This window comes from Dicentrarchus labrax, unplaced genomic scaffold (genome assembly GCF_905237075.1).
Source record: "Dicentrarchus labrax unplaced genomic scaffold, dlabrax2021, whole genome shotgun sequence".
In the NCBI taxonomy this organism is placed as follows: Eukaryota; Metazoa; Chordata; class Actinopteri; family Moronidae; genus Dicentrarchus; species Dicentrarchus labrax.
The window spans coordinates 22,089,112-22,099,987 of NW_026136703.1; the positions used below are offsets into that span (position 1 = coordinate 22,089,112).

Sequence of the window (10,876 nt, forward strand, 5' to 3'; positions counted from 1 at the left end):
CGGAACTTCGTCATCTTTTTTTTTTAATGTTGCGTTTGTTTTGGTGATGACGAGAAAGCGGTCAAGTTAGTCAGAGTGACATCATGACACTTCCGCCTGGAGCCTTCATCTTAAAACGTGTATCGGTGGGAATGTATTTGTTGGTCCGTAATTCACTTCGCAAACACGTGAAGAAAATAAATTTAAACGAACAGATGATTGTTTTTAATGCGTTTTGTTTCTTTGCATCACGCACACGTAGGAGTCGTCCTGTGAAAAAAAAAAAAAACGATTACCGCTTTTATTTTGAAGGCTAAACCCGTCCGCTTCCGGTCACATTTCAGCTAACCGCGTTCAACTTGACGCCGCGGCGACAAGGCGCTGCCAAGTCTTGACAACAAAACACAAAATTGCCTCACGTAAACCTATGCAGCTAAAGATCCACCACCATGGCGTCTTAAAGGGGTGGACGAAGACGCGGTTCCATGCTCGGTAGGTGACCGGAGCCAGTCTACTCTTTCGCCGTTGAGCCGCGAAACACGGACGCTGGAGAAGCTACAATGAGCTCGGAGCACCAGAGCGACAGCGAGGACGCCGACGGGTCGCAGGACAGGCCCAACAGCGGCAGCGACAAAGAGGAAGACCCCGACATCGACGACTCGGACGTGGAAGATGACACTGCTCCGGCGGTGTCACCCTCGCCGCCGGGACCCAGCGTGGACCGGCCGGAGCGTGGAGCGGGGTCCCCGGCGTCGGAGGAGGGAGAGCCCGGCTGTAAACCGGCCGCCGCGCCGCAGCCGGGGAGCGGCGGGGACCCCAGCACCGATGGCCGCAGGGGGAACAGCTTGTTTTCTTGGCTGCAGAGCAGGACAATAAGACGGGGGGTGTTTGTGGACCCGGCTAGGGATAACTTCAGGACAATGACCAGTTTGTACAGCTCCATGAATCCGGCTGTGGAGTCTGTGAACCTGAGCACTCAGACCCACGGAGCGGTGTTCAACCTGGAGTACTCCCCGGACGGGTAAGACCACATTTTGGGCCTTTTTATTCGGGAGTTCGTGTTTACAGAGTTGCCCCACTTACCTGGGAATTATTTAAAAAAAGGTTAGAAGTAATATTGGTAATAAAAGTGCTTGAATTGCATCATAAAATCCACCTTCACATGCTTCACCACTCTGCACTCAGGTGTATCTGCAGCCAAAAAAAGTGGGAATACTTTTAATTTATGCCCCAAATTTTCTTTCTAATCAGCCGTCCAGCAAAGTATGAACACCCCTACTATTGCATATTTAATTAACTTCATAAAAGCACCAGTAATATTTGCACATTGTCACTTAACATTAGCCACAGAAGAGGAGGTCCACAGACTTTGGGCCTTAAAATGATGTATTTTGAGTGAAATATTCCTTTTTCCTTCCTTCAACTATTATTATCTTATTATATCATGCGGTTCCAGGAACAAACATTCATCTGGCACACTACCACTGAATGATGCACATTGGAGTGTATTTAGAAGTGGTTATGCTCCATAAACCTGCTTATATACCCTGCACTACACCACTGCATCCATATGTCACCTCACTTCCCCTTAAAACTCACTGAGACGTTAAAAAAAATTAACAATTTCTCTGAACAAAACCTCGAAAGTCTTGCAAAAAAAACAACAACACCGTCACAGTAAGTAAAACTCAACACACACAGAGGTTTAATCCTCTGTGACCAGACAGCAGGTGAAGGAAGTAAATCCTGCAGCCCAACCAGGTCAAGCTGTGTCCCTTCTGGGTCACGTTTGTTTTGTGGGCTTATGTGGCTGCACAACAAAAGGAACATGTCCGTCCTGCACAAGTGGGGTTTTTTATCTGGGAAAATGCATTTTTTTGCTGTAGATAAAACATCCTGAACATACAGAGCCTTTGGCTTCTATATTTTGGGGCCTAAAAGAGGAAATTTATCCAATTTTATGGCACATTTTTTGTAATCTTTATCACATTATTACAACTGTTGGTGCAGAGTCACCCATCATGCTTTTGCATCAGAGTCAGGGAGGTAGAGGATTGTAAATATAAGTAAATTTCAATAATCCAATCCAATAGACTTTGTGCATAGCTGAGCATTAATACGTTTTCTGAAAAGCATAATCTCCTTATTGGGTATTGTTTTGTCTTTAGATGATCAGGGTGTCATTTTATTAATTTATCTTTTCATTTATGTCTAAATCCATGTTCCTGATCCGTATCATGTCATAAATCTAAGAATGGCGTCCGTAAAACTGGAGAAGAAGTTACCTTTTCTTCCGTAATCGCTCCTCGGTTTACGCAGTCTCGCCATATTAAAGTGTCTCATCAAAGACGGCTGTTCAAGTTTTCTCACATTTCCTGCCTGGGAAAATATTTTAGCTCAGATGAATTGATAATGCGCCACCTGCAAATGTGGTATTGCAACACGCTGATATTTGAGCTAATACCAATGGATTATCTAATATTGTAGTTTTATTATTATTTATCCAGATGTTTATTTGATGCATCACTGGCGACTGTAACGTTTTTGCCTTATAAATAAATATATATAGACATTAGGGGTGCACGATAACCGATAAGATAACTGATAATTGCACATTTTTGTCCTTTTTTTGGCTCTTGCAGCCACTGTGTGTTGTTAGTGTTGTTGGAGCTGTCTGTATTTGTGTTGAAAACAGTGTAACAGGTCCAAACAGACGGACTCTTTCCTCCCCCTTTAATATTTACGAGTGTGTCTCCGATTTGTGTGTCTGCTCCGCTCAGGTCTGTGCTGACTGTGGCCTGTGAGCAGACCGAGGTCCTGCTATTTGATCCCATCTCATCCAGACACATCAAAACCTTGACCGAGGCCCACGAGGACTGCGTCAACAACATAAGGTACATTTCACCACACCAGTGGAGGGACCCAGGGAGTTGAAGCTGAAAGCAGTGAAACGTAATAAGGTTCAGGATGGCAACATGATCCCTTAAATCGTCTTTATTGTTACATCAGATTAAGCTCCCTGTCAGGATATGAAGTGCAGGGGCCAATAAAAAACCAAAAGGAATCAAGCTGCTGTGTAGATTCATGGCTGCGGAGAATCTTAAATGAAATCGTTCCCCTGTTCCCTGCAGGTTTTTGGACAATCGTTTGTTTGCCACCTGCTCCGACGACACCACAATTGCATTATGGGATCTCCGTAAACTGAACTCAAAGGTTTGCTCGTTGCACGGCCACGCCAGCTGGGTGAAGAACATCGAGTACGACACCAACACTCGTCTCCTTGTCACATCTGGCTTCGACGGCAACGTCATCACGTGGGACACTAACAGGTTTGTGAGCGTCGTCAAAGTAACATTTTAAGATAAATATGAGGAAATTATTCATATTTAAACATGAACTTTGTGTTTTCTGCACCTTTTTAGATCTTTTGCACTTGTGATTTTTGCATTATGCAATAGGAAACATTCATTATGTGGTTTTTCACCTCCAGACTATCCCTTAATAATATATAAATTAATTATCTACCTTAGGGCTGCAGCAAATTATACTTTTCATTATCTATTAATATATTATTTTCCCAAAAAACAATGTTAAAAATGCCCATTACCAGTTCCTAGAGACAAAGGTGATGTTTTCTTATTGCTTTTTGTCCAATAAATAGTCAGAATATATAAAATTTATAATTATGTAACAGAGAAAAGCTAGAAATCCTTAAATCTGAGAGGCTGGGACCAGGGATTCTTTGTCATTTCTTTTAATAATTGATCAATTTGTTGATTTTTTTGCCTCTCATAGTTGTGTTACAATGTGCTGTTCTAGTGTTTACGTCATTGTTGTACCTGGAGCTGCACATATAAACTCCAACCAATATATCACAGACTTTTTAACAGTCCACTCTCCTTCATCCCTCTGTCAAATAAAACCTGCAGCATTACAGCTCAGAAGGTGGGCTAAATGGTGTTTTTGGCTGTAATTCAACCCTGAAAATCTAATTTCTTCTCCTGAAGAGCTACCCAAATAATTTCACTGTGGATGTTTTGTCTTGTTGCTTCCTCACACCTTGCGCAAACCCTTTTAACCAGAATTACATTCAATTATTTGAGCGAAAACAACATCAAACTGTCCGTTAAGACTTTAACTGTCCTCCCTCTGCAGGTTTACAGAGGACGGCTGCCCGCACAAAAAGTTCTTCCACACCCGCTACTTAATGAGGATGCGTCTGACACCCGACTGTTCCAAGATGCTCATCTCCACTTCCTCAGGGTACCTGCTCATCCTCCACGACCTGGACCTCACCCAGTCCCTCGAGGTGGGCAGCTACCGCATGCTGCGAGCGAGACGGACGCCACTCAGCTCAGGTCAGATCTCAGTCTCCCTGAAAAACTAAATCTGCCCATATTTCACTTTCTACCTTTTGTTTTTGTTTTGTTTTTTTCTATTCTTTCAGTATTATCTCTGTTTAATGTTTTTAGATATTCCTTTTTGTAAAACGTACACCTATTTAGTGCCAAAGGAAGTTGTTGATTAAGACATAATGAGCTGTAATTTTGATGGTTGAGTAATTTTTTTTGTCCTTTCATCAGGTAACAATACAAAATATTCAAAACAGATTCATAAATGCAAAGAATAACTGGATTGTCTTAATTTAATGTCATTTAAAATCTAATATTTTTAGACATTGCACAACTTATGATGGACATTTGTTGACTAAACAGTTTAGTCTTTAGAACATTGCTGTTGCTTCCAGATTAAATAAAATAATTTTTATTTACCGTGGTGTGATTTGTAGATGGAGGCACATCAGCGTCCAGGTCAGCTGGGACTCCTCGCCAGGGAAATGACTCCAGCAAGATCCACCCTCACCGAGAAGGTCAGAAACAATCGCAGTGTAAAACTCAGATTCTTTTCTGCTAAAGTGATAAAGACGGACTTTATAATTATTTGCTAACTTTGTTCTCGCAGGTCTTTCTCCCAGAAACAGCCTGGAGGTTTTGACTCCAGAGATCCCTGGAGAGAGAGACCGAGGGAACTGCATCACCTCCCTGCAGCTCCACCCTAAAGGCTGGGCCACGCTCATCCGGTGCTCGAGCAACATGGACGACCAGGAGGTGAGAAACACCTGTTTTTAAGATCTTTATGATCATTAACGGCCTCACTTCGTGTCTCCATCTTCATGTTTTATAGGTCTGAAAGCAAAGTGAGATACTTTCTTTGCGTCTAGATCTGTGAAGTGATTTATGACCTCCCTTCACCCTTGGTTGGTGTACTGTAGGAACTGCCTCATCAGCAGCATACTGCACCTGCATCTTATTGAGCATAAAAAAACCCTCAGCAGGCCTGTGTCGTTTGTAGCTTTCTTCTTGCCGTTGTTATCAGCTTGAATTCACCACAGTTACAACTGATCTTCCGGTGGCAAGTTGTTTGACAAGTTTACCTGACTCTTGATGTACGGTGGCCTGCAGCTGACATAAACAAAACCAATAAAATCCTGTTCTCAGAAAGTTTCAGGAAGCTTGTTATAAAAGTATCCACATACACACTGAGTTTTGGTTCAGATTGCTTGATGTTTTGGGGGATTTTTAAACTTTATTTTTGTAATTTTTGTTCCAGTGGGACACAGAACTGAACACACTGGAGGGAAGTACAACACAGCTCAAATGTTGTTAGTTCAGCAGTTGACTTACTTGCCAATAGTACCATACAAAGATAACACCAATAGGGCATCAAGTAAGAATTGCCTCCGGTCTGATAACCAATTGTAATCCATCTAGTCCTCAGAGGGAATTAAAATGACTGCAGTCTTATGTAATCCAATTAGCAAATACACATTCAAACCCAGTGTGACCCCATTGAACAAATAAATCACAAGGAATTATACATATGATAATACTAGTAGACCTCAACTTGTATAAACATGACACGATCAGATACTTCGTCTTTAAATTATTTTCCATTGGACTCTGTGTGTTTGTCCTACTGCAGTACCTTGAATGTCCAAACTCATTCTCCAATAACAACAACAGAAACAACAAACAACAAAATCTAAGAAAATTTGGCCCCATCAAACTTTGTTTAGTAGAATTTATTTACAGTTTGCTGTCGGTGCAGTGTTGTATCATCATGTGAATTGGTGTTTTATCGTAAACAAAAAGCCACTAACGGTTGGTCGGTGCCGCTGTGGGTCCCGGACCAACGTTAATCTCTCCAGTGACGGCGCCATCATGATTAATAGTTTCAGACCCCGCTGTGTGACTACATCTAACACCGCCATCTCTCCTCCTCTCTCTCCCCAGTGGACGTGTGTGTATGAGTTCCAGGAGGGAGCGCCCACCCGCCCGCTGGTCTCCCCCCGCTGCTCCCTCCGCCTCACCCACTACATCGAGGAGGCCAACGTCGGCAGGGGCTACATCAAAGAGTTGTGCTTCAGCCCGGACGGACGACTCATCTGCTCCCCGTATGGCTACGGCGTCCGCCTGCTGGCTTTCGACGAGAGCTGCGGCGAGCTGGCCGACTGCCTCCCAGTCCAGACCAGCTGCCTCAGGGAGATCCGCTCCATCTACTCGCACAGCGACGTGGTGCTCACCACCAAGTTCTCCCCGACACACTGCCAGCTGGCCTCGGGCTGCCTCAGTGGACGCGTCGCCCTTTACCAGCCTAAGTTCTAGCAACCCGCACTGTCAAAGAACGATGCACTGCAGACCTGGGTGGAGAAGTGCTAATCAGGGTTCCAGCGCAGATCTAGAAATGTGTCGAAGGAGAATACAGTTTCTATGATTTTAAACTCCTAACACTTAATATGTGTAGATTTTTGTCGTGCAAAGGCTATATCTGCTTTGTAAAAAGGCCTTCTTGGTATCCTTTGGTATAGATTATATCAAAACTATCAAAGGAAATTCAAATTTTCCCAGAAAATCTGAATCTATGGGAACCCTGAATAACATTTCCTAGCATTTGTTTTAAAGTGCTGTAGTGGACCGGATGGGTGGGAGTTACTGCATGCAGATATTTTAAATAGTCTGACGCACGGTATAAATGGAATATTGTGATTTTTCTGGACCCTCTGCCAGACAATCTGCATGGAAAACTCCACCCATCTGGCACCTAAAAAGGAACAAAACAAACCTTAAAACATATTTTCGGTACTTCTCGACCCAGATCTGTAGCTGTGCAGCAGACTGAGTGTTGACAGCCACTGTTCTGAAAAAAAATAGAAGAAGGAGAAGACTTCAGCTGTGACCCCTTTGTCCAGGCTGCACTAGTGGATGAAAACTTTCAGCCTCTCTGACCCTGAACTTCGAAAAAAAATTGGAGAAAACAGACAAACTTTGAGGCAACGAAACAAAAAAGCGTCATTGGGATTTGCAAACAAGACTCCATCCAGACTGAGGAGTTCAAACCTTGAAGCTCTGATCATTAAATCAAGAGCTCGTCTGTGGCTCTTTTTTTTTTTTTTTCATACTAAAGATTCATTTTGGTCTCTATAGCAGTAGAAAACTTATTTTGAGACTCCAGATGTTGCTGTCTCGGGACAAAAACACTAAGGATGCAAACAAACAAACAAACGGATATTAATCCATCAATTCTAACGAGACAAACAAGAAAACAAGGCGCTTGTCTCCGTCGTCTTGCGCTGTCGTTGATCGTCTTTGACACGGCGTCCTCCGCTGCGGATCGTGTCGCTCTCTCAGCTGCTCCGCTCTGCTCATGCCTTTTTCCACAGGTGCTGCTTCTCTGCTCATACAATCTGAACTTTGACTTCAAGGACCTCATTGTCGACGCCTTTCCCGTTTACCTACCTGTCAATTTTTTTTGTTCTCCATCTCCACTCCGTTTCCGCCTTCATGGTCCTTTAGCGGTTTAGGTTTTTTAGTGGTTTTATTGGTGTATTAATGTCTGCACTACTAGTTCACAATTGTTTGATTCGTTTGATTCTAACGTTCACTGTTTGATCATTGAGGCCGCTTTAGGATTCACTTCTGGTTTCCCTGCACAGTTTTTGAGTTTTTAATCTTAAGTCTGTGAGTGGAAACTTGCTGTCTGGACAATAGAAGCCGCCGTCGCTGTCTCAGACATTTTCCAGACCCACTTTCTGTACAAACTACTATTGCAACATACTTTAGTGAAGGAAAATACTATTTACAATTACATATTTCTTCTCCAAAAGATAAGACTGGCATTATTCTGTATTGTTTTTGGTTTTTTTACATAGAGCACAGTATGCTGTCTGTGGCACTCAGCCCATTGGTTCCTACTGAAGACATAAATCTTAAGTAATTTCCTGAAACAGCTGCCACTGTAGTTTGTAGAAAACGTTACTCAAACAGGAGTAAATAGAGAAGTTGTTGGGACTACTTTCAGCCGTGGAGTAATACACAATTCTAGTGCATATTTGCAGCTGTTGTTTATAGTAATGAAGGAACATGTCTTAATGGTACAGAGGATTAAGATATATCAGTATTTAGCCACACAGATAATAAAAGTCCATTCATACTTGGTTTTGAACTGAGCCCCTAAAGTCATATTTTTTTATCTGGTGCCCGTCCTTTATTCCTGTCTTCTCTTTAGATAATATCTAAACATCTAAAAATACTTTTTAAATCATAGTATCCATTGTTCTTAATAGATACTTCATATATTTACTCTTTCATTTCATTAGAACACCTGTGATATACAGTAAAATCACCTTATATCACTTATCTGTTTAAATCATTAATTCAATAATAATTAATTATGGGATGATAATAACTTTCCTTGTGTGAGCAGGATAATAACTTGTGCACAAAAGCTCAAAAAATGTGACTTTAAGGGACTTTTGGGGCTCTGTAGAGAAAAAGAAAATATATATAGAATATTGCCAGCCTCTTTAATTACCTTGTTGACTATTTTGAATATAGGGCAGAAGAAGTTTTTGCCTCAGCATCGTTCATTTAACCTTTTATAGGACATTGTTGCCAAGAAACATTTCATTTGATTGTTTTTCAACCTTGTACCTCATTTTGTTGGTTTCTGAAGAGAGTGTTGATCCACATCAGTGTTTTGAATTTTTTCTCCTCCTCCTTCATCACATCCAGTTATCTCACTCTTACAATGTCGTCATAAAAGGTGACCAATCAGGTTTTCTTCCTCTCTAAGGAGCAAATGGATTGCTTTGACTGTTGTAGTATCGGCAATGCTTTTGTGTTTTCAACCACTGTAGTATAGCTGCTCCAAGAGCCAAGCCTGGGTGTTAAAACCTCAATGTAAACTGGTTACAGTACATACCGACTGACTGCAGAATAGATATTGCGTGAACAAAAGATAGACATTAGCGTATACTACTATGCATACCAGCCTTTATGAAGATTCTCCTTTCTTATTTATACTGGGGGGGGGCGCGATGCTCTGTGTGGAGCCGTCAGATGCCAAAACGTGTTTTTGCTTGGACAAGGCAGTGCTTCTCCTCTGTAGTGAGATGTGAGCTGAGAACTTGAAGTGAACATCTGCAAATTATGGATTTAAAAAAAAAAAAAAGCTTACATTTTAAAAGAATTGGTTGACGTTACTGGAAATACGCTTATTCACTTTCTTGCCAAAGGTCAAGTGAGCAGATTGATACTCGTCTCGTGTTGGTCAGTTGAATATGAAGCGACACCTTGCAGCCGGTTAGCTCAGCTTAGCACAAAGGCTGCAAACAGGGAAAACGGCTCAGCTGACGCAGTCTAACGGTCACAAAATCTGCCTACAGGCAACTTTAATTTAACATTTAATCCATATTAAAACATTTAAATTTGCAGTTTATGGGTGGTTATGTATCAGACTATTTCTTGCCTGGCAACCAAACAACAACAAAAAAATAGTCAGAAACATAATCGTCATAAAATGGCATCTTATTGTTGTTTATCCAGCTGTTTAATGAGCTTTGTGTGTGCTGGTAGGTGCTGTTAGTCAAAGCCAAACTAGCCGTTTCCACTTTGTGCTTGGCTAACCAGCTAACAGGCTTACTGGCTGCTTGCGGTAGCTTCATGTCATCTGTTTACACGTGTGAGTGGTTATCAGTCGTCTCCGCTAAAACCACCGCCAGGAAGTTAAATAAGACTGAATAGGAAATTTATGAGTTAATATTTGTTAAAAAAAAAAAAAAAAAGGAAGTTGTCTGAACACAGATGTGATTTAATAATTCCCAGCTCACAACGTGGTCCTGTATGTACTGAGGAAGGATGCTTTCAACACTTTGTACCTCAGTTAACTGCTCAAAATGTGCGTGTTTCACCAAATGGGGTCCATTTTACATTCAGTTCAGTCAATTCTGGGACTTTTTTCCACCTCTAGAATAACTTATTTTCCAAGTTAAAGACATTAAGAAACAACCCAGAAACATTTCACTATTTAACTGTTACATTTATAGTTGTTGTTTTTTTTTAATTGACTGAGCTGAAGGTTAAAGGATCATCCATGCTGTATATTCAATGCTGCTTTTATTTCACTTATATTCACAAGCTCTTCGGAGAGAAGTGTCTTATCTGCCATTTTTCACTTCAGGTATAGCAACTAAAAAAAAAAAAAAAAAAACTGGGTTCATTTTTATGGATTTTTTTTTTTTTTTTTGGGTTTGTTTGTCTTTGGTCAGTCCTGTCCTTGGTTTCAACCTGTGTCCTGTTGTGGATTAATTGAATGTTCTCAGTAGTTCTGGTGTTAACCTGTGCACCATCACCTCAACTGATCACAGGTGGAGGAGGGGTGGACAAGAGACGGGAAACGTGTTGAATTACTCACACTGTGGTTTCCTAAATGGCTATACACAGCAATGAATCCCAACAATGAAACTAAAATGGTACTTATTATCACTGAAATAAAAAGATTAGCTTCTTTTTGCACTTCTGACTGTTTGGTGTTTGAGTCCAGTATTTCTATCTTTATA

At 41.5% G+C, this 10,876-nt stretch overlaps 1 protein-coding gene across 1 annotated transcript; it reads left to right on the forward strand.

The window, feature by feature from the left end:
• The first annotated feature begins 331 nt into the window (after nt 1-331).
• wdr32 (WD repeat domain 32) lies at nt 332-10,832 on the forward strand. Its single transcript, XM_051395615.1, has 7 exons — nt 332-1,000; nt 2,760-2,873; nt 3,111-3,308; nt 4,135-4,337; nt 4,769-4,849; nt 4,942-5,087; nt 6,273-10,832. The coding sequence occupies exons 1-7, from the start codon at nt 540-542 to the stop codon at nt 6,642-6,644; spliced, it is 1,575 nt and encodes a 524-aa protein (XP_051251575.1). The 5' UTR covers nt 332-539; the 3' UTR covers nt 6,645-10,832.
• Nucleotides 10,833-10,876: the final 44 nt, after the last annotated feature.

Coding starts and splice junctions, on each gene's coding strand:
- wdr32 (XM_051395615.1), top strand. CDS start 540: ATGAGCTCGGAGCACCAGAGCGACAGCGAGGACGCCGACGGGTCGCAG. Junction 1,001..2,759: donor CTGGAGTACTCCCCGGACGG/GTAAGACCACAT, acceptor TGCTCCGCTCAG/GTCTGTGCTGACTGTGGCCT. Junction 4,338..4,768: donor ACGGACGCCACTCAGCTCAG/GTCAGATCTCAG, acceptor TGTGATTTGTAG/ATGGAGGCACATCAGCGTCC.